This window comes from Ammospiza nelsoni, chromosome 4, assembly GCF_027579445.1.
Source record: "Ammospiza nelsoni isolate bAmmNel1 chromosome 4, bAmmNel1.pri, whole genome shotgun sequence".
NCBI classification, from domain to species: Eukaryota; Metazoa; Chordata; class Aves; order Passeriformes; family Passerellidae; genus Ammospiza; species Ammospiza nelsoni.
In genome coordinates, this window is record NC_080636.1 from 22,665,526 (window position 1) to 22,693,486 (window position 27,961).

The window sequence follows — 27,961 nt, forward strand, 5'->3', positions numbered from 1 at the left end:
CTGTGATTTAAGTGGGGGCAATTCTCAAATGAATAGCTTCTACATCTCAGAGTGCATGCATTGCCTGTATGTAGGCTTCCTCTTTACTGGGAGGAGGTTTTTCAGTGGGGTTTCTGCAGAGAGTTCATGTACTGTAGAAGACATGCTTCAAGTTTTTCTTTAGAATGGAGTTGTCTTTTTTTTTTCTTGTCTTTCAGTTTTTGTGTTTAATACAGTATCCATAAGCGTGCTAGATTCAGAAGAGTCAGAAGATTTCCCAGGAACCTAAAATAAACAAAACACAGATTTCTGATTACATTTCTTGTTTAAGTTACAGAACAGAAACGGTCAAGGTCTCAAGATAAACCTCTTTGCACATGTTGAGACAACGTACTTCCAGCAAGTCATATAAAACCTAGATATGTGACAAATTTTCCTTAGCCAGATAACCCTCAGTGACCTGACTTTAGGTACATACATTTGCACAGGCATGTCAGCCTGTTCTGGAAGTCTTGATGCCAGCTTGAAACATCCGCTGAATTAGACTTACGGGTTTTTGTCTTTTGTTGTGAGCAAATTCAAAGCACTTGTATGGGGATGACGTGGATCTACAGTGAGAGAAAGTAATACTTGATTCTTATTAAGTTATTGTTGTTTGACTGTATATTACAGCACTTTGCATAAGAGAAAAAGCTAGAAAGATTGATTAAAACGAGCCTTCATTCGACTCATAAATTATAATTGAAAGCGATGGGACACTTGAGAATTTAATATACCCTGCATTAAATATTCTGTTAATTATCTTTATCAATGATCTGGACAAGGGGATCGAGGGCACCCTCAGTAAATTCACAGATGAGACCAAAGTGAGTGGGAATGTTGATCTGCTGAAGGGCACAAAGGTTCTGCAATGGCATCTGGACAGGCTGGATAAATAAGTCAAGACCAGTTGCAAGTGGTTCAGTATGGCAAAGTGCTGGATCCTACCCCTGGGTCACAGCAATCCCAGGCAATGCTATGGACTGGGGGCAGGTGGCTGGAATGTGGCCAGAGCTGGCTGAACATGAGCCAAGGTGTACCCAGGTGGCCAAGAAGGCCAATGGCATCCTAGCCTGTGCCAGAAGTAGTGTGGCCAGCAGAACCAGGACTCAGCACTGGTGAGGCACACCTTGAGTCCTGTGTTCAGTTCTGGGCTCCTCACAACTTAAAAGACATTGAGGGGCTGGGCCAGAGAAGGGCAAGGGAGCTGGTGAAAGGCCCAGAACACAGAGCTTATGAGGAGCAGCTGAGGGAGCTGGGATTGTTTGGCCTGGAGAAGGCTCAGGGGAGACTGGATCACTCTTTGCAACAATCTGAGAGGAGGTTATAGTAAGGTGGGGATCAACCACTTTTCCCAGGTAGCAAGTGACAGGATGAGAGGAAGTGACTTCAGTTGCACCAGGGAAGGTTTAAATTGGATATTAGGAAGAAAAATCCTCAGTAATTGGGTTCTCAGGTATTGGATCAGGCTGCTCAGGGAAGTGGTAAAATCACCATCCCTGGAAGCATTCAAAAATGTGTGCATATGACACTTGAAGATACGGTTTAGTGGTGAATATGGTAGTGCTGAGTTAGTGCTTGGACTTGATGATCTTACAGGTCTTTTCCAACCTAAATTGATTATATGATTCTAAAAGACCTGCTCAGATGACTTCAGAGGTTCACTTATCCATTTGAGTCTTTGCACCAGTGAACACATTCAGATATGTGAGTTAAGACTTAAAAATTATTCAAATATGTGAGCTCAGACTTGCAAGTTGTAGCGGTATCTGAACTTACCAGATCACTTCAGTGAAGAATTCAACTTTCTAGCCCATCCATCCAGCTTTGTGCAGGTTTCTCCTGGAATGCTAGAGTTCCCTGTTGCTACTAGGAATACCCAGAAAGGAGGAAATGGCAAAACTGACCCATGATTAGTTATGTATTTATTTATGTATTTCAATAGTATATTGCATGTCAACTAATATTTCAGACTTTATTCCTGGAAATATGTACACATTTCCAAATTTGATGAGTCTTACATGAAATGCTGCTGCTCTCTCCCCTTCTTGGTGACAAGATGGTTAACAGAGCCTGTGGTGAGGGGCTGTGTGGGTCTGTGTGGATCTGTGGTTTTTGGAAGGCTGACTCAGCACGCAGAGGCTTCCATTGTTCTGGCACAGGGCTGGGAGCGCAGTCAGCACATGTGGGTGAAATGTGCAGCAGTGACTTACAGTAGAGTATCCTGAGCCCTTTGAAGCAATGTAGCTTTATCAAAACCACAAAAGAGCCATAAGGACAAATCCTGCTGCTGTATTTTAAAAGCCTCTCTATTGTGTGTTATATTTCACAGATGTTTTCCAGTGTGTTTTTTAGGAGTTAAAACAGAATTGTCTTGAAGTAACTAAATGTGGAATGTTGTTTGTAAAGAAACCTGGAACTGTAAATCTCTGAATGGAAAGCCAGCTGTATCATGGGGAAAGTGATTTTTCAGATTGGTAAAGACAGTGTTTGAATCTTGGTTTGAAAGATGGTTTATTGCCATTTTGTGGCTTTTGTTGTAATTGAAAGACAGTATGATTTAGCCAAATATACAAAAGCAAAAGAGTCCACATCACTGGCAAAAATACACTTGATGGGTTAATAAGCCTGCAGAAGAGGGTAGAAAGGGTTAAAAACGTGTGCAAGGGAACATAGCTGATAAAATTTTCCACTTTCAGGACAGCTGAGAAGGAATATAATCAACAGCACAACATAGCAAAGTAAAAATCACAGATAATTTAATAAAAAGGCAGATTTATATGCTCCATACAAAGTTACTGTACATGCAAATTATTATGTTATTAGGTTCCAGTGGTATCCTCAGTTTCACATTACACTGGAGCTACCTAGGGAAGGACTGTGCTGCAGCTTGTAACCAAATGGAAGGCTGGTGATGAGAAGTGATGCAGAGCAGGGGCTGGGCAGCTGAGTGTACTTCGTAATGAACTGCAAGGGGCTGCAGTAGTTCTCAGCTGGCTGCTACAGTTCTTCCACCAGGGTTTTGTCCAAGAGCACCCAAGCAGGGAGGCTTGGGGTATGAAAGCAACCTTACAGACATTAAAATTTCTTCAGCTTGATTCTGGAAAAGAACAAGACAATATGGTATTTGTTTCCTCTTTTTGTTATCTCTGCTTAAGATGCATAAGGATATAGTAACAAGCTGGTCTGTGATTTTAGTGGGGGCAATACTCAAATAAATAGCTTTTACACTCAGCTGCTTATCATATGTGAACTGCAATATTGCTCCATAGACTTTAGGTAAGTTCTGGACCCTGCACTTGCTGAGAGATAAACCTGAACTGATAGTTCTTATTGTTAAGCAATTCCCAGGAAAACCAAGAAATGTTTTGGTTTGGCAGTAGAATAGTTAACACCTAAAGTTTTATTTTAATTGTTGGAGTTTTTTCAGTTTACTGAAATGGGGTTTGCTTTAGGGTACTACAATATAAGCCCATTTGAATCTGTGTACTGGCTTTGGGGATGGTGGCTGAATTAAATAATGAGAAATCAGTGCTGTTAGAAATAGATTTAGTAACTAAATTGTGGAGAACTGAAAAGACTGGCTACTTTCCATGGCTCTCCATTCTGTGGAGCTCAATATACTTCCCATGTCTCCTACTGTTGCAACTGAGGTATGCAAAATAATATATCTAGGACAGTGGGACTATTTTTGTATATATAATTAATTATGTGAACAAAGAGCTAGGTTATAACTCTGTAAAATGATGCATACATTATTCCTTATTTTGTATTACTCATTACTAGAATGTTCTAGTGGGCTACAGTAAATATGGACTAACTAAACTAACATGAAGTCCCATGTAATGGAAATAGACATTCATAATACACGTCTCCCATAGCATATGGGGAATTGATAAAATTATAATTATGTTTTGATTTTAACCAGTCAAATGAGAGGTGTCATGTTCTGTTCATAGGTTTTCCTCAATATTTTAGACATTTTTTACTCTGTCACTTATCTGTTATTGGAAGTTGAAGTGCTTAGTAATTTGGAGGATTTTTTCCACTGTGAGGTAATGCTTCTTTACAAAGGAAATGTGACTTATCTTCAAATGAATTGTCTTTTTCCCATCTGAGTTAATCATATAAGCTTCAAGATCAACAATCACTTTAAGTATAACTTTTAACTAATTGCATTTTGAAAATGTTTTTTAAACTTTAGGAGGTTTTTTTATTCTCCTGAGACCCGTGGTGCTTGTCACAAGGAAGCAGCAGGAAGTTGACAGAAGAGGGTGCAAAGTCCTTTCAGGGCCAAGTGTCTAGTGCCAGGGGACATTAATGGCAATTTGATTTTCACATGTTTTGCATCCCAGTGCCGGGAGACTTTTAAAATAAGCAGTCTTGCATAAATAATATTTTATAGTTTATCCAGTTGTATCAGGGTGTGTGTGCAGGTGTGTGCCATCCTTGTGGCAACTGCTGCCCTCTCCCCAGAGCCACCTCAGCATGGACAGCTCAGCTAAGTTATCCCTCAGCTTGGTGATGCTGGGAAGACCAAAAGCTACTGCCCTACAAGGAGGAAAAACAGGAGGTTTCCAGCTGTTTCAGCTGCAGTCAAGACTTAGCTGATTGTCTCAAAGGCTTGACATGTGTGTTTGTCATTGCACACTGGGAGCACCCCATTTATTTTGAGCTCTGATTTGGTTCTGCAGTTTGCTAGTTTGCTCTACCTGTTTTCTGCTCTTCCTACTCATTTCACAGCTTCCAGAAAACCCTCATGACTAAATAGAATAAATGTATGGAACTTCTGATGTCTCTTTGTGACAATTCCCTCTGTGCTCTGAGTTTCCCCTGTTGCACATTTGCCACATCGTCCTTGTGGGTTTTCTGCATCCAACTATTCAGATCAAAATTATCTCCTCACAAGATATCTTTGTAAATCTTGCTTGGACTTACCTGTTGATTCAGGCAGTGCTTTTCCACTCATTTACAGAGATCTGATAATTTGATTACAATTAGATAATTCAGCAGTGTACATTTCATCTTGGTCGAATGCAGACATATGATTATGCTTGAGTGGAATTAGTCAGAACCCATGGCAAAGTTCCTGACAGCTTTAAGCTTTCTTCTGCTGTCTGTGGGAAGACAAAAAAATCCTCAATCCAGCATAAAGCTTGCCAATCCAAAGTTTGCTCATTAATGTTTTCAGAAGTGTTTGAAGTGGTACAATGATTTCAGTCCAGGTGTGCTCTTTGCATCAGATGACCCTAATGTTTATGAATGGGCACCAATGGACCCAAAGCTAGATTGTGTAACCATTAAGCTGATTATGTATAGCCTTGGTTACCTTTACAGGATGATGGGTTCCACATGCTGTGAGTAGTATTTTCTCCAGTTCCTTGTTTGACTAAGAATTTCACGAAAACCCTTCTACGCTGAACTTTCTGGAGCAAATACTAAGAAATTATCCATTCCATTCAAGGTAACTGACTGATCATCCCAGCATCTGCTGTCACCCACAACTGCCTTCTAACAGGGCATAAGAAAAGCACAAACAGTTTTCTCTAGATACAACTTTTCAAATGAAAAAAAGAATGCCTAAATACTTTCTGGTCCAAAACAGACCCATGGGACAGAATCTGAAGATGATGGTAGCCAATCAGGAAAGCTGCTTCAACCTTATGAGGTGTTTTATCCTCTAATACTCTCATGACCTCACTCCACTTGATGTAACCCTGCCTCTAGGATATGACTTGCCCAAGGAAGTCTTCAATTCCACTGTCTGCTGAGTGAGCAACATGGCCCGTGTGCTCTAACACTTCTCTCCTACAGGTGTAAGATCACCTTTCCCTTGCAGATCTTGCTTTCCCTCAGTCCTCTTGCTGAGGTGCAGTTGAGCCTCAGCACATGGTAACCCTCTTATGCTCTGACACTGTTGGAGAGAGAAGGGATAGTGGTGGTAGAGAAGAGGACATCACCAACATGACTTTCCATTCCTGAGTGAGAATCCTAATATCACTTGAATCAAAGCATTTTAGCAATTACAAATCTTGTGGTGGAAAATACAATGATATGTAAGCTAAACCTACAGGAGAGATTGGAAAGGACTCTGGTGCTGAATCAGTGCCCAGCAGTCTGGTGAGGAACTGTTGTCTTCTGTCTGCCACAGGGGCAGTGAATTGCAAGTTATCTCTGGGCACCAGCCCAATGTCAGCAAAAATGCTACTGGTTAGTAAATAGCCAGAAAATTTCACTTACAGTACTAAGAAGATTATCCAAATTGTGTAATTTCTGTTTCCACTGAGTATCTAGAAACCACCAAGAAAGTCATCCCAGGTGCTTTGGTGAAAGCTGGATTTCATCATTAGCATGGGCAGTGGGCTCCTGTGCACTTTAATTCAAAGGGACAGCTGCTACTAGCCTGTGGTTAGGTGTTGGGTCTTGCTGTTGTCTTTCATCAGGGGGCTGGTGGAGATCTGGTTTGGTGAAGTAATTTGTTTTATGATTAATATTTCATTTTGTATTGAGAAAAAATGTTTGCTTATAATTTAGCCAAAAGAAGTAACAAAGGTTACTCTTTTCTTTACCACAGTATCTGTTCAGAAGCCACTGAGTTAGGCTTGATTGAGTCTTTGCATAGGATGAAATCCAGAGGATTCATTACTCTTTTCCATTGATGGATTCAGATAAATCATTTTTTGCATCTTGCATTGTGGGAAGGTGCCATAGAAGTCTGGTGTTTCCTTAGACACCTTTGTTTTGGTATGATTTATTGCAGCTGCATCTAAGAACCAAAACATTATTACATTTTTGAATTCACATCACAAACAGTACTCTCACAGTAGTTACTTTCTTCTTCTCTTTTTTCTCTGATAAAGTGGAAACCATCACACCTGGAACTTTCGGGAAAGGATGAGACAGTACTCAGGGAAATCCTAAAGAACAGTGAGAAATAAAGGATAAAAATTGTGGGTGTTTTTAAACAAAGACTAAGTATTGGAAAGTGATAATTAATGGCAGGCCTACTTTTTTCTTGTATTTTTTCCACCTGAATTTATTAAGACCTTCTTGTGTACAGGAAGGAAGGAGATAAGTGAAAGTTGCAAGTGAATGTGGACAGAGGGATAATTCATGAGAAGAATAACTGCCAAAGTATGTTTAAGTACCATTCAGAAGAAAAAACTTTAAATGGGAATGGGATCTGCTTTAAAATCTCCACTAGTGGTAACACTAGAGCAACAGGGAGAGGCCAGTTCTCAGATACCACAGTTGAGGCTATACCCTTAATGCAAGTTCTTGTGAGACATCATTCAGTGATGACACACTGGGAAGATTCACAAAGAAATTTATGGTCATTAAACCTAGAGAAACTGAAATCAGAGGAAAATTAGTTCAGGAATACTCTTCTTTTGAGTTGAAAGGTCAGCTGCATCTTCCTTTCTTAATATTTCCTTATGTCTCCCTTCTCTTTTTATATCTCTTTCATTCTCCAGATGGCTTCTTTAAATGGAGAAAACTTTGTTGGAGAAAAAATCATGGGGGTATTTGTGTAAATTTATGCAGGACATCTGTAGAACAGAAAGATCACCTTTCTGATGATGGAAGCTCTAATTTGTGTCTTTGAAGTATTTTAATTGGTGCTGTTTTAAAAACAGCCACAAATATCTTGCTAATACTTTCCATAATAACATGAAACAGCTTATAGGACTGAGGGGTTTGTTTTGATTTTTAAGAGATCATAGACTTGGATAAGATGGTGTTAAGTGCTACTTACTATTTATGCAATACAGATGTTATTCCCTGACCCTGAATTTTTCTATTTCCCCAAAATGGGTATGTAGTGTTTTTGGAGAGACAGTTATCTACACAAGCCAAACTTAAAATACTAAAATACAGAAGTTCTCTTTTTAGAAATTTGATCATTCTGAAAAATGAACTCAGTATTGTTCCCACTACATTTCTAAATGCATCTTTTTTGGAAGGTAAGCAACAGAGTGACCTTTTCATTTACACAGAAGAATTTAATGCATTACTAAATGTTTTTATAGCTGAATACTTAAGCCTCACTTCCAGCTGTTTCCCAAATGCCAAAGTGTGCCCACTTCTCCTTCCTTCAAGGCCAGCATCTATCATCTTTTTTTTTTAACAGATTAATTAAAGCAGAGAGAGCAGTTATGTAGCATGCCTGAAAGTCGTGTTAACAGCAGAAACTGGAATTCATTCATTATCTCCTAATTCAGTATCTTCACCACAAGATCACTCTTCTACCCAATCCTACAGAAGCATGTAGAAGTTTTCAGGGTGCATTTGAAATACAAATGTCACTATAACAACTACATGCAACAGGTTTCAAAGTTAAGTAGTATGAAGTGACACACTGGAGATGGCTGTTTGAGCCAGTTGCAGACAGGGTGAGAAGCCAGATATCCTGGCTGACATCAGTTTAATGTGGACTCTTGGGCAGGTGTATGTATTGTTAGTTTAAAATTGTGTAAAGATGTCGACAGGAAGGGGGAGCTGGAAGAACTTCCAAGCTGGCAGGATCTCCTCAGAGAAAGGGGAAGAAATAATTATTTAGAAGTAATATTGTTCACACGCAGCATGAGAGAAATGAGACTCTTGAGACTCTCATGCTGCCATCAAATATAGCGGTTATGCTGTACAACTATGAGCAGCACATAATGAGGAGGAGCATTCTGCCTTGCTTGCTCATGCCCTCAGTTACTTTATGAAATAAAAGTAGAGTTCTTGTCAGGTTCTGAGTTTAAGGCCCTGAGAACAGATGTTATTTTTTCATGTTTGTGCTCTGTACATCATGAACAGTAGTAGCAGCAGTGAAAATTTCTCCCTCTATCATGCCAGTAAGCCTTTAGAGACTGCTACCAGAAGGGGGTCAGTCATATTTAGTGACTTATTTGGCTTATGGCTAAGAGCATCTGTACAATCAAAATGTCCATGGCCACTATCATAATCACAGAGAGATCCATTGGCCATCCTTGTGAATTATCTCTAATGTGTAGTAGTATTAGAAAATGGAACTCCATTCTCCTTTTATGAAGATCTGAAATGCATTTGCTAAGGTTTTCATTTCAGAAACTGAATTGCCTCTGTGTTGCCCCCTCATCTGTCTGTGGCCCATTGCAGAGATGCAGCAGTGCTCGGGCACTCACCAGCACCAGTTAGGAGGTGACAGAGCTCTCTGGCTGCTGCTCCCTTGTTTGCCTTGCATGAACCAAACCCAGGGCTGCAGGGTCATGCAGTCCAGGGCAGGGGCCAAAACTACCCATTTTCTGCCTCAGAGAGCTGTGAGATTGGTCTGCTTCTCCCCAGCCCATGTGCTGGGAATGTCACTCTTCCCCTCCTGTTTTCATTTAATAACTCAAACAACTGGAGCAGTGTCAGCTCTGACCTGGAGATCATTCCATTGGCCATAAGTGTGCAAGTGCAAGCATGTGCAGGGCACTCTCACAGTGGGGTAGCTGTCTCAGGGAGAGTGTCTTTGGGCAAAAAGAAGAGTTGAATTTGGCACTTCATCATCTAACTTTGACCAGTTGAATTTTATTGAGAAGTGCATAGCAGACCCCTATGCTTTTCTGTTATGATTGTGCAAATCTAGTTCTTCGTATTGTTTCTGAGGTGGTGGAAAATAAAGGGCTTTTTGTTTTGAGCCTAGTGGATTATTTCCTGTGAACTCCAAGCCTTTTTTCTTTTTCTGGTTCTGTGCCCTTCCTCCAAACTCAGGAAAAATAGTTGTCTTGGGCAGCCCTACAGCCACTGAGTAGGAGAGGAGGATATTCACAGCCAGCTCAGCTGGAGCAACGACAGGAATGAGCATTCCTGGCTGAGTGGCAAGTGACATCCCTGGACCTGCGGGGAACATGTACACTACTGCCTGGCCTTCCACGACAGTCTGATTTCTGGAAGTTGAGTGCTAGCGTGTGATGTCAAATGCCATTAGCTAACACGAATGGCAAGACAGACTGGAAGTGTAACATTTCACAGTGGTTTCAAACAGATGCTTTTTCGCTCGATCCTTTAATTTCAGGAATGGCTTCGATGTCGGGATGTTCCCGGAAAGTTTTAATTAGGAATCCCGCGGTCAGCGCTGCACTGCGCGGCCGGGCAGCGCGCGGTGGCGGCCGGCGGTTGCCTGCGTTGCCGGGCGCGCTGCCGCAGGGCGAGCCCGCTCCCTCGCCGAGCCCGCTCCCTTCCCGCCGCCGGGATCGGGCGGCCGCGGGGAGCCCCTCCGGAGGCGGAGCGCGGCGGGGGCGGGACGCGGCCGCGGCCCTTCCTTTCCCTTCCCTTCCCGCCCCTCAGCCCCGCGGCTCAGCCGGCGCCGCCACGGGCAGTGTACCGGCGCGCAGGGCTCCGGCGGGGACAGCTCGGGATCCGCGCGGGCCCGGCCCTCCCGGCACATGAGACGGCGGGAGCGGCGGGCGGGAGAGGCGCAGAGGAGCGGCCGGAGCCGGGGATCGCCGCGCCGGAGCCCCTAGGATGTCACCATTGTTCAGCTGGGTGGCCAAGGTAGGCGGCGCGGCGCCCGCCGCCCTCCGCGCTCGGGAAGTAAAGTCCAGCCTTAGGGCTTGCAGATGTTCGCGTGTAATTCCAGGCAAGTCAGTCACCCCGGGAAGGGAGCGGAGCCCTGCTGTATTGTTCAGCCAGGGAAAAGGAGGAGCACTCAAAGTAAAGTCAACCTGCTGTCTGACATGGCTTGGGTTTAGGGGTTAAAAGCGAAGCTGCAGACTTGTTCTACGTTGCTGCGGATCTGCAGAAGGGGAGACCTGAAATTAAAACTGCTCGGCAGGCCCGATCTTAGTGCCTTTTGAAGTCTAACGCTACTTTTGCACTCTGGGGAATGTGTAACAGCGCTCCCACTGTTTGTTTTGGAGTCCTTTTTTTTTTTTTCCCCGTAGTTTTTGTCATGCTCTGAATTTATGAAGAACAATAAGTTGGATTTTAGTGGGACACTTACGTGTTTTACTATGACAATGCACGTGTCGTGCTGCCTTCTTCATCTGTGTGTCTAGGGCTTTAGTAGGGTTTTCCACTGTAACTGAAATTACATATGGATGCAAAGCAGTAAAGATGGTTAAAGATCTCTAGAATATAGTTTTGAGCTGGTGTTTAAAAAAATTCTAAAGTAACTGTCATTATGAAGGAGCTGCGAATGATATTCTGTCTCAAGGCACAGTTCAACACGTAGAAAAGGACAAGTGTGTGAAACAGCTGTACGGCAGTCAAGAATTGTAGGTCCCTTGAATAAATCAGCTGGGGGAAAAAACGTATATCTTGAAATTCAGCAGACAGTGTAGGCTGCTAGGCAGACAACACAAAACCTGATTCTCCCTTCTCTGTTGTCAGGTGTAAGTGGTCAGTTGCTTAATTACTTCTGCATCACTCTTCCTGAATATTTAAGAGGTGAAATACCTACCCTCAGAAGATACTAAGAGGAAAGTGCTTGATCTGTGACTGTTGCCTTTGTTCAGATTCTCAGATAGAAGGATTTGCTCTATTCTGTTTTGAAAAGATTCTGCTGACTTTTAGACACACCCTGAAAAATGGAAATGTATCCTTCTGTCTTTCCACTTGCCTTTTTCCTCGGGATGAAGACCTGTTGGGTGGAGCACCTGTAGTGACCTCTCCTGTCGCTCCTCAGGCTCTGTCCCGTGCAGAACCTCACACCCGGATCCCGTGCAGCCTGCAGGAGTGACACCGGCTGATCCCCGTCCCGGCTCTTTTAATGTGCTGGTCTCCTGTACAGGTGGCTGCTGGCAAGGACGGGTGATGCCATTGAGTTCGTACTTCAAGGATATCCCCAAGGCATGGCTCATTTCCTTCCCTCCCTGTTCACTTGCCAGCTGGGCAAGGCAGCTGCTCAGAGAGCAGGTGTGGTCGGAGGAGGTCAGAACTTGCAGCACACAGAGCTTGCTGTGCTTTTAGAGAAACAATCTCTTGCACCAACGCACTTCAGAGGGCTTTTAGGAGTACTTTCTGTGCTTTCAAAACTAATTATTTCAGTGCTGGTTCTTCACAACTACTTAGTTTTATTCTTTTGATGGCCATTAATTGTCAGCACTAATTTGGGAGGGAAAGCAAGGCAGTGAGTGTACTGCCTTAATAGAAACATAAAATCAGGCTCTTTAATAGACAAAACTTTCCTGCCTGCCAAAATATGATCAGTTGTAGGAGCTATTGCTCCTACAACCTATTGTGGGCTTTCAACACAAATGCAAGCCTTTCCAATATTTATAAGATGGTGGCCCATTCGAGAACAGGGAAGGACTGTAGGAGGAGGAAACTGCCCCCCCTCAAAGGAAAGCTGTCCCCTTCCATCTCTTACTTAAAAATGAGTGACCTTCCACTTAAGTAAGTCACCAGGCCTGCAGATATTTACATGTGAAGCAATTTACTCCCATGTGCTATGAAATTGACTGCCCTGGTGTTTGTATAAACATTGCCTTTTAATATATCTTGTTTAGACATTTTTATCTGCAGTTGCACCCAGCTTGTCTCTTACCGACACACAGGCTCCTTCAGGGCTGAGTTTTGCAGTGCTGCCAGGCTCAGCCATGGGTCCATTCTGGCCTGGAGGATAAAGCCCCATTTGAGTCACATGTGGATTGACATTGCCCCCATTGGCCATATGGATGCTGGCTGAACCCCTGTATGATGGCTCTGTGGGTAATGAATTCTAAAGAACTTACTTGTTTTACTATCATACAATTATTTAAATAAAAAAGAATAATTATACCTGTTTTTCCTGCATGGTTTGATACAAAGTGAGACAACTGACTCAAAGGAAACCTCTGACTAAGCACCTGAAAGCAGAGTCTCTTGGAAGTGTAAACTATGTTTGCACTGCTCTGAGTAGAAAATACAGTTTTGTGCTTTGGTAGATACACGAAGACTATTCATATTCCGTTTAGATTACTGAAGTAACTGTTACTAAAAGTAATCTTTGTGGGCTTGAAAAATGTCACAAAAAACACATGCAGAGTTTTAGTGGCAAGCTGACACATTATTAATTCATTAGTAGGAGGTAATAATACAGTGACAAGTGTTACAAATAATTTTATTTCTGGTCCTATAATATTAATACAGCTTTAGTGAAAAAAGAGGTTTGTCTTAGTTCTTTACAAATTGCTTAATTTTATAATGCAAGTTTCTATTCAGAAGCAGCTTTACAGAATTAGAGAACTGATTGCTGAAGAAATTGAAACAGTTCTTAGTTCAAGAAACTGTATAGAAAATTTGAGTAAATGTGTCCTCAGATTCTCAGCTAGCTATGAAATATATATAGTTTGTCTGTCAAGTTACAAAAAAACCCACTGTATATAATTTAATAGCTGTGTTCAATTTATTTTGTCTGAAAGATTATAAACCAACAAGGAACCAGTAAAGAAAATAACTAAGATAGAATGCAAAGCAAAGTTACACAATTTAATTCAAGGTTTCTTCTATAATTATTAAGCGATGCTCCTTCCTGAGGGGAGCTGCAAGTGATAGAGTTTGGTGCTGGAGCTTGAGGAACCTCACTTATTGCCACCAGCACTGGAAGAAAAGGATGGGTTTACAGTGTAGCTGTCCCCAGCTGGGTTGGCTACTCTTGGACCTTGAGCTGAGTAAGCCAATTGTTTGGATTCCTTCTCCTATGAAAATCAGATTTTAGTGTGTATTCACAGTAGATGCTCTGAAATTCCAACAGCAAAACAAGAAATTTTAGTTTGGTTTGGGTTTTTTTCAAGGATTTCTGACTCGGAAGGGCCTGTGAGCCTTCCACAGTTTGGGAAGCTCTCAAGCTATCAACAAAGAAAGTTTCTGTCCTATTCAGTGCAGCAAGATGTGGTTACTTGGCTTGTGCCATAAAACATTACTGAAAAAGTAATCATAATAATATTGGACCATGCCAGTTATATTTCTTGTAATACTAATACAGCTTTTTATTCTGTGTTAGAATTGATATTGCTGCTGTTTTGCCATCATTCCTACTATTCCTATTCTTTGTGTAACAGAGTAGTAGACCTCTGGAGGAGCATGCATGGGAGTAATAATATACTTCTTAGTTTAGGTCAGAAGCTACAAAAGAAATTAATTTGCCTTCTGCAAAGGAATGAATAGGAATGAGAGACTAAAAATCATGATGGCCAAGTAACCCCCTCCTGCTTTTTTTTTTTTTTTTTTTGTCCTTTTTAAGAGTGTTCTGAAAGGATGATTTTGGCTTTTTTTGCTGGTCTGTTCTAGGGTGTATCACACTCATTTATGAGGATGTTTTGCTCCATTTCAACTGACATGCCTCTTTCTTTTATTCCCCACAGCTTCCAGCAAAGTTGAGCACCTTGGTCATCTTTAATCCCTCAGTGAATGATTTACATTTTAGTCAGACAAATAAAAGTTTTGCTCTCCTAAGGAGCCCTCATAACCAGCCATTTTAAAACAGTCTAGAGCCAAAAAAACGTAAACATTTGTTAAACCTGTCTTACTTTTAAGCTCATCTTACTTATGATAAATTATTTGGGTAGGTGAATAAGTGGCAGTGGTATTCTGTGGGGTGCAACTCCTGTTTGTGCTAGTGCATTTATCCCTGATAACCCTAATTGTAAAGGAATTTGAATACTTGCATACGGTATCAAGAATCAAGTAGTTAATGAGAGCTAGTGCCAGGGAAGAATTGGGAATTGCTGAGGAGGGAAGGCTCAGAAGCCACAGTTTTGCTTGTGGAAGAATCTCCTTGAAGCCATTGACGCTGTGGGTAGGGCTGAAAGGACAGACCCTCGCTTGTCTCCCAGGCTGGGTGGCAGCAGTGGAGCAAAGAGAAAGTGCAGATTTCTGCCAGAACCGTGTTTTGGTGCCCAAGCTTGCACAATGCCCTTGTCAGAGAACACTACATTTCTGCTCAGTGTGATTCTCCAGGTCAGTTTCTGTTGGGGTAAAATGTTGTTGCCCATTGACAGCTTTCAGATAAACGCTGATTATCACCAAACACGGAGCAGTTGAAATGCTCTGCTCTCTGTATGCCAGTCACTCCCGCCCGCCCCTGCGGGGGCCCGGCTGATGACTGAGGAATATGCGCTCAGCATTGGAAATGAAGTCAGCCCTGTGGTGAAACCCCTCACTTACTCAGCACTTAAGTTCTCTTTGGAACTATTTGCTTTTATTCTTCATCCTTCCTGTTCCTTTTCTGCATGGCAGGCTCGAATTGCACCTGCCCTGCTTAGGTGTTCCCCATTTGATGGGAGAGGCTGGAATATGGTCGCTAACATGGCGTTTGTGTGGCTGCACAGGTGTAGCAGGGCAGTGTCCTCTGCATTTGTCAGCTACGTTAGGGGTGCTTAGTAAGGAGCAGAGCTTTTCACAGAGAAATTCCTGGCCATGTAGATTGCAGTTTAGCAAGGTCTTTCTCTTGAATCATTTATGCCTTTCTGAATTAATTTCTCATGAGTATCTTCTTTCAGGTTCATGTTGACCTTCAGATTTAACAAGCCAAGCCTGACAAGGTAGCTGAGCTTGCTCTTTTGTACAGGTTCTGTCCTTTGCAATTCAAAACAGAACTTTTAGCCTCTAGTCAAACAGCATTTGTTTTTCTTTGCTGACGGGCACTCTGGAAGTTGGTGCTAGCTGTCTTCATGTGATTAACATGTTCTGAGCCAACCAGTAGCAAAACTACTAGTAAATCCTGCAGGATTAGGGAAAACCCCAGGTTGTATCAAAGATAGATAATACAACTACGAGTTTGTTTGGATTTTTTTTCCATATATACATTTGTCTGCAGCACTGCATTTTAACTTTATTTGCCTTACAATTGATGATTTAAAATACTGTTTCACATCGTAGCCTTTTTTTGAAAGGCTACTGTAATGAAGCAGTCTTCTATGTGTACTAGAGGAATTCATGAGAACACCAAAGCACCAGTTCCATTCTGGGTCCCTTAAATAGAAATATCCTTAGGGAAAAGTCAGGTAAAGGAACTTTATGGTTCCTAACTTCCCATCGTCCATGTAGAAGCTGCAGCATTTCTGAGAAACTTCTGCTTTAAGGAGTTGTTGGAATTTTTTACTGGGCTATCTAATAAAAGCTTTAAATACTTTTAAGAAGTCTTCTGAACCATTTTATTTTAAATTTGAAGGAGCTGAGGTTGTGTATGGTGTACAAAGGTTGACTAATGACTTAACAAGTAAATCCTCAATGGACTTATTAAATTATTATTTAATTAATAGAATTACAGCTTGGCTTTTTTTTTTAATTAGAAGCCTTTTACAGCTCTACTGTTCAACCTGAAATACTTATGGATGGTAATGACTCAGAGGAAAAACATTCTCAGACTCTGTTTTGGTAGTATTTTACATATCAGTTAAGATACACAAAATATGTCAAGAGATGCTTACTAATTTGTATGGGGAAGTGAGGCAGCAGAGCTGAGAAAAGCAGCCAGAACTTAAAGAGCAGAAGCTGAGGCAGAGGAATGACTTTAACTACTGTGTATTGGTTTTGTAACTGAGTTAACTCTACTGAATTGTATTTGAATTGCTTTCAGTTATTCTTGCTTTTAAATCAAGTTACAATAACAAATCATGAGATGCAATAATGCATAAATATAGAATTTTAATAGGAGTGTTTTCATAGAATAAGCTGAGTTGGAAGGGAGCCACTAGGATGAAGCCCAACTTCCCGGCCCTGCACAAGGCACCCCCAAGAATCACACCACGTGTGTCATCCAAATGCTTCTGGAACTCTGTCAGGCTTGGTGCTGTGACCACTTCCCTGAAGAGCCTGTTCAGTGCCCCAGCCACCCTCTGGGCTTTTTTGAATATCCAACCTAAACTTCCCTGACACAACTGCAGGCCATTCTTTCACATCCTGTCACTGGTCATCATAAAGAAGAGATCAGTGTCTGCCCCTCCTCTTCCCCTCAGGAGGAAGTTGTAGACTGCAATGAGGTCTCTCCTCAGTCTTCTTTTCTTGAGGCTGAATCAGCCGAGTGCCCTCAGCCACTCCTCATACGGCTTCCCCTCAAGGCCCTTCACCATCCTCATCGCTCTCCTTAGTGCACATTCTAACAGCTTTGTACCCTTATTATACTGTGGCACCCAAAACTGCCCCCAGCACTCGAGGTGAGGCTGCCTCAGCCCAGAGCAGAGCAGGACAATCCCCTGCCTTGCCTGGCTGGCCATGCTGTGCCTGATGCTTCCCAGGACAGGGTTGCCCCTCCTGCCTCCCAGGGCACTGCTGGCTCATGTTCAACTTGTCATGGACCAGGACCCCCAGATCCTTTTCCATGGCACTGCTGTCCAGCATCTCATTCCCCTGTCTGTCTGTACATCTAGGTTTGCCCCATTCCAGGTGCTGCATCTGGCACTTTCCCTTGTTAAACTTCTAGATTTGGTGATTACCCAGTCTGTTAGTTTATTGAGCTTGCTCTGCAGGGCCTCCTCGCCTTTGAGAGGGTCACAGCTCCTCCCAGTTTTCTGTCATCTACAAACTTGCTTAGTATCCAATTTTAAAGTAAAATCTTTCTGAAAAGCATGGTTTTCTTGCTGAGAAGCAACAGGGAGGTTCAGGCACCTTTTCAGTGGACCTGTTTCAATGGACTAGTGCATAACAACAGGTTTCTGTTGCCTCTTTTCCCTTGTGCTTTCAAGTTCCCAAAAGGCCAGGCCAGTATTCCTGGATCAGCTGGCCAGGTGCACAAAAGCTGCAGTTCTTAGCCTGGATGAAATCCCCTGTAGGTTGCATGTATGTCAGTAAGTGCTGTATAGCAACATGTTGTTCAAGGGGGGGGCTGCTGGTGCTGAGGATGGGTTCTGTGCCTCACTCTGGGAAGTGACTTTCACTTTGAATTGGCCCTAATTTGGTGCTCTGAACCAAATGCCTGTTTGCAGTGAAATGTATCACAAAATGAAGGTTTAGTTCTGTGTAAATGGGTGGCAGTTCTGGTGTTTTGAGACATCCCCATATTGTCGTCTGTCACACAAGAAGTGGAATGGGAGAATCCACTCTCAAATACATTCCTGGTTCAAAATAAAATAGTTAAATAATCACACCAGATTATACTTGAGAGTCCAATTAGAGAAGCTGGACAAACAGCATACACGTGGCTTTGACTGTGTGGCTGTGTGGACACACAGTGGCACAGTGGATAGCTCTGATGTAGGAATTAGGGGCCCATCAGGGAATTTTTGCTTTATTGAGATATAGACCTTTTGGCTAGTGCTTAGTGAAAATATCAGGCCTGAAGAGGTTATCTGGAATTTCTGTGCCTTAGACTTCTGTCTGTAACTAACTGAAGAACTGTGAAGAGAGTATAAAAACATTTGTTGCCTTCCATTCTCAGAGCACACATGTTGATGGTGACATTTTAAAACCAAACTAAACATTATTCTGGAGTATCTGGAAGCTTCTTTCCAACTCAAAAAGTTGCTAGCTTTGGACATGTAATGTTTCTCTTTATACTTTTGCAGCACCATCACTGTAGTCAAAAAATGGGTTTTTTCCAGGGAAAACCTTTGATATGCAGCTACCAAACAGGATTTTCAGGTACAGATATTCTGTGAAATTGCAGGTTTGGGGAAAACAGGCTGCTTATGCATAGTTGCGCAAGCACACCCTGTGCTACTGAAAATGGCAAAGCTGAGCTAAACTGAACAACTTCTTTCTTTTTCAATGAACCGTTTTGGGGAATTTATGTGTTTATTGCAAGGAGCTATATAGCCAAATGTCTTACTTTTACCAGATCTTAACAGTTGCCTCACTATATTTACTGAACTATTGGTCTGCTGCTGTAGTACCAATGAGGTAGCTCACTGAAGCCGTTGTCATGGAAATTTGGATGGTTGGCACTAAATGTTTCATGCTGGTTTTGTTTCTGTGGAGCTTTTTATAGCTTCTAATCTCCCCAAATGCAAGTCATGGAAAAGAAAATTTGTAGAAGTGCTTTGGAGTTTTAGACAATTATGTACAAGGGGCCTGTCTTTAAAACTGTTGTTACTTACCCAGAACCTGAACCGGTAATATGTTTTGGAATTTCAGATTAGGCTATGTCCCACTGGAATATAACCTACAGTTTATTATTCTGAGAAAGCAACATTTCTGCTTGACATACAGTCATTGAGGGCTGACCAATTGAGACTAAAGCATATTTTTTCATATGCAAACAGTTCATGCAGCGGATGTGGATTTGTTTATGAAATATGGAATCATATAAAAATTATTTATTGTAGTTTGTTATAATTCCATCAGCATTTTTTTCTTCTGTTTTTTTTTCCTGTGTCAGCAGAGAAGGGTGAAAACTGGTGAACTAACTGCTCTTTTAAGTGAAAGTTAGAGTAGTTTTCATGGGATGTTTAGTCATTACTTTCCCATCCTGCTCTCCTGGGAGTTGACCTGAGGCAGCTGAAATCTGTTACTATATGACAAAGCAGCAAATGTGCTCGTCCACAAGCAAATCAGAATTTTGTACCAATCAGGCAGAATAGAATGCTGGATAAAGCTGATCAGCTTCTTCGCTCCAGTTCCCCTGGGGCCTTTGTAAGTTTAATTTTCAAGTAAGATTCTTCCAATTAAAAACATCATCTGTCCCTGTGCTGCCCACCAGCAGCCCTAGGAGGAAGGACTGTGTGGCTGGCTGTTTGCTTTGGAAGTCTGTCAGCTCTGTTGTCAGAGTAAGAGATGGTGTTTTACTCTGCTGCAGATAAAGCTTACACATCATGTCAACCAAAAGCATTCATAGGTTGACTTCCCCCCACTACCTTCCTTTGTGAAAGCATCAAAATACATTTTGAGGGGAGGGAGATTTTGACACTTATTTGGGTCAGCTGTCAAAAACGTTATGTCAGAAATAACCTTAGTTGTAGTGAGGATACACATGAATTTTTCTTCCTTTCTTGATTTGAGCTGGATATTGATTAGAAGGACAGAAGAATTTCAGACTTTTTTTGATTTGTAAAGAAATTATATTCACTTTTGTTTGTTTTGCTCACCCCTGTTTTGCCAGTTGTACCAATTTTGATAACTGCCAGAAGCCCAGGAACAAAGGAGACCAGGAGAGAGCCTGTGTATGCTATTGTACAAATGAAATTTAATCTGATTAATAATTAATAAAAAAAGTTACTACCTAATTTCCTTTTTAAGTCCTGATATTGCCTTTCAGTTATAAAACACAAATTATCCGCCCTGCCTCAAGAAAAATCAAAACAGAAAAGAACTCTTGTACTGAAAGCTTTGAAATGCCATTGCTGTCTTTTTCCATTTATAGCTATTTAAGAACAGGCTTCCTTCTGGTTCCCACCCCACAGCCTCCAGCAAAGTCCCAAACCTGTCTCAACCCTGTGAAGGAAGCTGCTTGCAGTTCCATCTTGCACCTCTCCCAGAAAAAAGGATTTCATCTCTGTTGATAATGAATGAGCACAGATATTTCTAGGCATTGCTTTACAACAGGTATTGCCTCGTCGTTCAGTACTCACCTTATAAAATGTGAGCCAGGAACTCTGTAGGTATGAACAGCAACTAGACCAGACTAGAAATGCTGTTTTCATTTGTGAAATTGTGTGAAAAGAAACCTTTGAAACAAAATATGGAGAAAATACTTCTGAAGATGTTAATGCCTTATTTGAAATATCTTTTCATTTATTTCACAGTTGTTCCATATAAGTTTGTGGTACTGAATGGAGGAGCTGATAAAACTGTGCAGGATGAAAATAAATGGTTGTTATTGTAAGGACAGAAAGGACTGGGCAAATATGAATTAGTGAACACCATGTAATAAGCACACCAAGTGTATGGCAGAGTATACCTGTATTCTTCCCAAAAGCACACCTTGTGGGAACATCCCCTTCTGAACCAGTCAGGTGGTGTTGCATTTGGAGGTATTCTAAACACACATTTTGCCAACTGCAGTTTGCTTTTGGGTCATGCATTTTCATGGGCAAGGGTCTGAAAGTAAGAAGCAATCTAGGACATGGAAGTTTATTCATGGAGAGTAGCCAGCTTTTTTTGTATTACAGGCTTCAAATAAGGTATGCCTTAAAAGCATGTGTAAGAAACCCTTTAAGTGTATTAGCAACGTGATGCATCTCTCCTGAGGAGAAAGCACCATCACAAAACAGAGCAGTCCAACTTCAATAGAGTACTGAGTACACTTAAGTTCTACTTCTGAGCTTGTTTACAATACTCCATCAACAGATTCTGCAAATACTGGTTTGTTGGGGTTTTTTTTCCAAAAGGAAAGAAAACCCTTTTGTGCCTCTTTAAATTATATGGAGTGCTCTCAAACTCACATGATTTTGCAAAAAGTATGCTCTTTTCTGTCTGGCTGAGGAATCATGAGGAATGTTCTCAAGCTGAGATTTGCCTGTGATATTAAAAGGAATGTGATACTGTGAAAGTGGCATACAGTACTCATGACATCAATCTGCAGTACTTTAGCAGTATTCTGGAGCTAGCACTTGATGTGTGTGGGAAGTCTATCCTCTTTACAGTTCTTCATGATAATATGTAAACTGTAAAGAGTATGTGTTGGCTACATGGAGCTCCATTCTTCAGCCTACTGTGCTTACTGTGTCAGTCATCTCAGACAATGCTAGTGGCATTTATCCTCTCATCCAGGTCAAAAAGAACTAGATTTAAACAGAGAACTCTCTTCTGCCCCTCACAGAATATCCTCTGAATTTTAGTGCAGATTCATCAGCTTTTTAAAGCATCCCTGCAAAATTTGAGTCTTAGCCTTATCACCCTCACTTATCCCTTTCTCTGTATAATGCCCATTCAAACTTTACTAAGGAAACCATGCCCACAAATAAATATGTGTATGACTCTTCTTCCTTTCATGGGCCCATGGTGATACTCAGCTGTTGAATTCTCCCTTATTAAGGCTGAAACAACACCTTTGTCTTGCTTTTTGTGGGTTTCACAGCCCTTCCTAAGTAACACACCTGCACTGTGGTTATTCCTGCTGGCTGTTATTCCTGGCTACCCCTCTCATCCCTCTGGCTGTGCTCCAACTTGTTCTCCTTTTCAAAGGACATTGATGAGTTCCCTGGTTAAGTGAGACACCCCATGCATCTTATGCACTATAGAGAGAAATGTGCTAGACCAATGTGTGTGGCTGGTGAAGCTGCTAAGAGTGGCACAGTTTATAGCTGGTTTATAAGCAGTGAGGATACAGCAGCAAAATTTTGGTTCATATGTGTTGAGAAGTGAAGTCATGGAGTAAGGGTGACTTGTCTCTCTGTGCACCTGCCGGTCTGAAGTACTTGGGGAGCTGTTGGTAAGAATGTCACTTCAGTTCTACCCCTGGTGCACTTGCTATGCACAGAAGAATTGATAGGAGCTTGCAAGGACAGTCATCAGCCAGGGCTGGAAGAGCTGTGAACTCTGTTGTTCCCTGAATTAAATCTGGGTTTCAAAGTGGTTTTGTGGGAGGAATAAAAATCAAATAAAATCTGTTTATTAGTGGTCAATGGCTTAAAATGTTTTAAAATGAGAATTGAAGTTAATGACTGGAAAAAGTCAGGGAGGTGTAGGAGACTGTAGACCAGTCTCTAAGCAAGATAACAGAAGAAGAAAAAGCATGTGAAGACACTTGAGATAAGACCTGAATATAAAAAGCCTTTCACTGAAATAGAAATGAACTACAAAGTTTATAACTCTTTTCTACCTTGAATTTCTGCTTATGTCAGAGACTAAGAAAATTTTGTCTTGGTGTTCCTGTGTGGACTTAGCTGTATGTGACCCCCAGCATCTCATCAAAGTTTGAAGTTGTATCTAATTTGGACGTTTGCCTTGCTTTATGTGGGAGACTGCACCATCAGAGGTCACTTCCAAATTAAGTAATTCTGTAATTTTGGAAGGAGAAATTTTGCAGTATCTCAATTGAAAAGAAGAAGAATATCTGTAAACTATATTAGTTAAAATGCTTTTGGTTTAAAAATGCCAAACTTCAAATCCTATGAGTGGAGAAAAGTGTTTGAGAAGTCAGTTGACCACTACTGTGGGTTAAGGAGTGGTAAGGGCAGGAAATGCTGATCTGCATTGATTTCTGGACAGTTATTTTGCCACCAGTGTGCTGAAAACAGACCAGCTGCTTTTTATTACATATCAAGCTACTGAAATAAAAACTTCTATGCAGTCTTTTTAAAAATGCAAGTAAATAATGTGCTATGTTACCTTTTATCTGTGTTGCTTACCAAACAACATGTTTAAAAACAATATGTTTAAAAAAATATTTTAATTTCTTCATTCTACTGCTTTTACAAATATTCCATGATTGTAGATAACTTAGAGGTGACAAAAATATTGCTATCTGTCCTGATACAAATAGAGAGCTTCTCCCATGACATAGCTTCTCCCATAAATAGCTGTGTACCCTATCTTTTCTGTAGTAATACTCTCTACTAAAATCAAGAAGGAAAGATACTAACAGCAAACAGCATTAGATTTCTTGACATATTTTATTGAGCCTGCTCTATTGATCAGGAAAGGAAAGCAAATAAAAGCACTTAAAAATAATTCTGATGTCCTCTCTTGCTTGATTAAGCTAGCAAAATTCAATCAAAACATCTACTTGTTTCAAGAGTTTTGTGAAAGATTTTCAAGGCTTTGTTCTAGCTGGAGTGGTATGAGACCTTCTGTCTGAGGTTCAGCCTAAGAATCTGACCCTAATGTTTTTCAGTCTCCAGCAGTTTCTGGAGTCTGTTGCATAAGACCAGTTCCTGTCAGCACAGGTCTGGCTTCGGTTAAACAAAACCCCCTATGTCCTTGAAATCGTTGAGCTGGTGCTTGAGCCTTATGCAGAGACTGGTAGGTATAAATAGGTGGATTTGTACTGCAGGTATAAACATTGCATAGCATCTAGAATAATAAATTATCCCACTTTTTTCTTTTTTCTCCTAGTCCTCCTAGCTGATGTGTTAGCAGTTCTTTTTCTGTGGCACGTTTTGCTTTTTTAGCTACCATGTATAATAGAAACTAATCTTTTTTTTTTTTTTTTTAGTCTGGTCTTATTTACCAAAAGTCAGCTGTTGCATTTAGTTGTTACTGTGCTCTGTTCATTAAAATATTTTCTAACTCTTTCTTACATCTACTGACAGGATAAAGACCTTGACCTCTTACATGCTTGTATGTAAACTTTCAGGGTGACTGCTAGTTTCAAGGGGTAAAAATGCAACTGCAATTTATGTGAGGGGAAAGAGCTGTTCTTTGTTCTTCAGATGCAGCAAACCCATGCATGCTTAAAAATTACTGCCCTTTGTATTTATTTGGTGCGTGGCATAGAAGCTGTAGCTATTTGTCTTGTAACTGAGTAACATGCACTAGGAAGTCCTAGGTGTTGGTTTGTATTTTGCTTGAATAGCCACAAGCCAAGTCACAAGAATACTCAGCATTTCAGTTCCCTGCTTTGTCTCTGCAAAGTAAAAATTTTCATTATAGCAGAAATTATGTGGTCTGCTTTAAAAAACCCCACGAGTCCAGTGTTATTTTTAATGGTTATAGATACACGATCTTTTTCTGTATCTAATTCAGACACTCTAAACACAAAACCTTTTCCCTAGTACATTTCATTTGTGTCTTCTGTTCAGCAGGCATATTTGGCCTGAGTTGATAAGAAGGTAATGCTGTGTTCGGTAAAGGTTCATTGTTGCTTACACTGATGTTCTGTACATAGTTTTGTGGGTTTGGGGAAATAATTTTAGGTCAGCAGCAGTGGTTTTTCTGACTACAGAAATAATCTTTATCCACTAATTATATATTTGTATTAATAAACATGTCAGAAAACACTTAAGAATAGAAGTATGCTAGAAAAGAGGATTTCCATGGCAGGAAGAAATCCCAACTGTGTGCAACAATCTTTTCCCACTGTCTTAGCAAGTTCAGATTAGAAGGCACAGTTAGCAGTAGGCATGTATAAAAGCAGTTGGTATCTAAATCCCCAGGGTGACAGAGGGTGGCCCCTCAGGAGGCCATCTAGTTCAGCCCCCTGCTCAAAGCAGGGTCACCCAGAGCAGGCTGCTCAGCCCATGTCCAGTCAGAGTTTGCTTATCCACAAGGATGGAGACTCTGCAATCGCTCTGGGCAACCTATGCCAGCTTGTAATTAAGTTACCTTTGTAATTAACCAAAAAAGATAAATATCTTGTGTATATAATATATCTTATGTAAACATATTGTGTATCTAATTCTTGTGTTCAGAAAGAGCCCACAGCCTTTAAAAGACTCCAGGCAACATTAACTTAATTCAGGAGCAATTTCATCCTTGCTGCTTTTTGATATAAATTGAAGAGCCATAAAACCTGATTCTGTTTACATCCTAATTAATTTTTGGTGGTTTGCAAGAGATGTGGTTACTGATCACCCAGTGGCATGCTGCTTAATCTGGAAATGTTCCAGCTGTGCTTAATAAACATTTGCCAAGATAAAGCCTACATCTTTATTCTAATAACCTGAAATAATTATTTTTAACTACTGTTTACTTCATGTTTATTTACTAAGCATCCAGGCCTGTTCACTTGGAGAGCCGGTGTCAGAGGATACAGAGGGCAAGTGGATTGTTCATTTTCCATACTTGCATAAAAAGTCTGGAGTGGTACAGGTAGATAAAAAGAGCACAAATCTTGATTAGGCAAAGCGCAGTTCCAGGGCAATAAGTATTTTAGATTTGTATTTTTATTCATCATGGAACTTGTCTTTACTAATAAAAATAGATAAATGTTTAACATACATAAGTATCACAGGAAAGTGAGGTGATGATCTGCTGCTTCTGTTGCTTCTACATCAATTGCCTAATCATAAGTAATAAAATTTTATTAGCAGGCTGAAAATTTTTTTAGGTCTGTAAGTGAGAACAGAAGAGTCTGTGTTTTTTAGTAAGTGTAGCACAGAAGCCAGCTGTTATTTATCAATGACATGATTCAAGCCCTAGCATGTGTGAAAATAAATAAATAAATACTCCCCTTGATTTTTCATCAAGAGGCCTGCTTGGTCTCCTCAGACACAAAGTTTATTAACTACTGCAAAGTCCTTCTGTGTGATGTAGTGTCTTTCCCTAAGCACTGTCTGTATATAAAATGTAGCCATAGTTGAATGGCTATATTTTGTCAATATTATTGACAATATTTTGAATGGCTATTTTGTCAATTTTCAAGGTGTTTGTTAACAAAAAACATTGAAGAAGTTAAATTCAGTAAGTGCATAGATGTGCTGGATCCCTAATGCCTTGTCAGGGCTTTAGCTCAGCTGTAACCCTTACAGCACCTGCGCTGCTGGAAACTCTCCTTACAGTCATTGAGGTGTGTATAGCTGGGGAAGCTTAACTGTGGTTGAGATAGTGGTCCTCTTTTGGGAGCTGATGTTCCTGGCTTTACCAAAGTAAGCAGAGTTCAGAATATGCCTCAGTCCTTTGCGGCTGCCTCTGCAGCCTCAGCAAAAGTGGAGGTGGGATTGCTGGTCTCTGCATGTATCCTGGGCAGCTCAGTAGCAAAATTGCCCATGGCTGGTGAGTCCAGACACTCCCACAAGAGTAAAATATGTTTATTAAAAATTGCTAAAGCAGTTGCAGCTTCAAATTTGAGTTGAATGAAGTTTTACATTTTACTGTAATTCTGATATGTTATGCCACTCAGAATTGTTTCTGTGAAGGAGTGTTGAGTAAATAAAACTGAGGTAGACCTTAAACTCACTGTAGAGCAAATGCATATTGTTTAAGGTACTAAAGATTTGTTATACCCTCAATGTTGTTCTTGCATATGATGAAGTTCAGCACAAAGCTGCCTGAGCCCAAGGCTTTCTGACTGGTTTGTGACATATCAGAGAATGGACTTAAAAATTCCTGATCCTGCTTTTCTTGCCCATTCTTCCCTATTGTCTTTGCTGAAAGATTAGCTAATGACTCATGCCTTGTGCTGAAGGGTGAAGTAATGCTTCCTGAGTTCCTATTTTGTAATGTGTTACTGTTTTAAATCCACTAGCTATATGCATGTGAATATCTATGTATCTCTCTCTCTCTCTCTCTTTATCTATCTACCTACCTACCTGCCTATCTATCCATATCTTTATCTTTGTTTCTTTGTCTATAAAAGGAATAATATTGAGGTCTTTATGAGCACCCAGAATATTCATTCAATTTTCACGGTTCAGATTTTTTTCCCCTCAAAGTCCTTTGCTGTTTCCTCAGTTGGTTTATGCACATTACTGCATTATGATTAAGCAATAGGTAACCATAAAAATGTCTGAAAAAAAACAGAGGCCAGGTCTCCAAAATATTCTTTAGGTTTAGAGATGCCTTTTCTCATAGGGGAGGTGGTTCTTCTGGGCTGCTATTTTAGTCTGACATTCCTGGACTTCCTTCTGTACTATCTGCAACCAAAAATTTGTAAGTAAAGCGAGTTCCAGTTGATGCTTGACGGGGGAAATCTGTTTTGTCAGGAAATTAGCACACTTTGCGTGGATTTTTCTCAAAGTAAATTTGGTAAATAAAACTGGCAGAATTAGCAGTTGTAATCATAGATGGTGGCTTCACATGTTTCGTTACCGCAGGAGCAGCACAGACTGCAGAAGAACCTTAATCTCCTGGGTCAGTCAAAGCAGTGTGATGTAACCAAGCATTGGCCTCACAGCAGCTTAGCAGAGAGCATATGCCTGTCACTACCATATCAGCAGCTGAGACCGTTTACTGTCCCTCATGTGTCACATGGCAGTTTGGGTTCTAATTACAACATCTGTGATCTGTAGCAGACTGCTGTCTCATACAGTTGCCCTGCAAGTCATACTGTATGTGAGGTAATAATATTTAAAAGTGTCATCTAGGATAGTAGAATAAAAATGAACATGTAAAATAATGAATATAGTTATTAAAAAATACAGCTCTTTACATTTTAAAAAACCCCACCAAACTGCCATAACAATGTAATATGCTATTATGAAGGGGAAAGCAAATTTGCAAGAGACTCATTAACCTACATGACATGAGTGTTTGA

The 27,961-nt window shown here is 40.9% G+C and overlaps 1 protein-coding gene across 7 annotated transcripts in view; it reads left to right on the top strand.

Annotated features, from left to right (window-relative positions):
• The window catches only part of TBC1D1 (TBC1 domain family member 1), a 98,577-nt gene that overhangs the window by 19,261 nt on the left and 51,355 nt on the right, over positions 1 to 27,961 (top strand). The window contains exon 1 of one of the 7 annotated variants that reach the window (XM_059470188.1): positions 10,308 to 10,524. The exons of the other annotated variants lie outside the window; for them this stretch is intronic. Coding sequence (XP_059326171.1) covers positions 10,495 to 10,524 — 30 coding nt within the window. The 5' untranslated portion in view covers positions 10,308 to 10,494. Of the gene's footprint in view, positions 1 to 10,307; positions 10,525 to 27,961 lie in introns of those variants that run through there. 7 annotated transcript variants of the gene reach the window in all.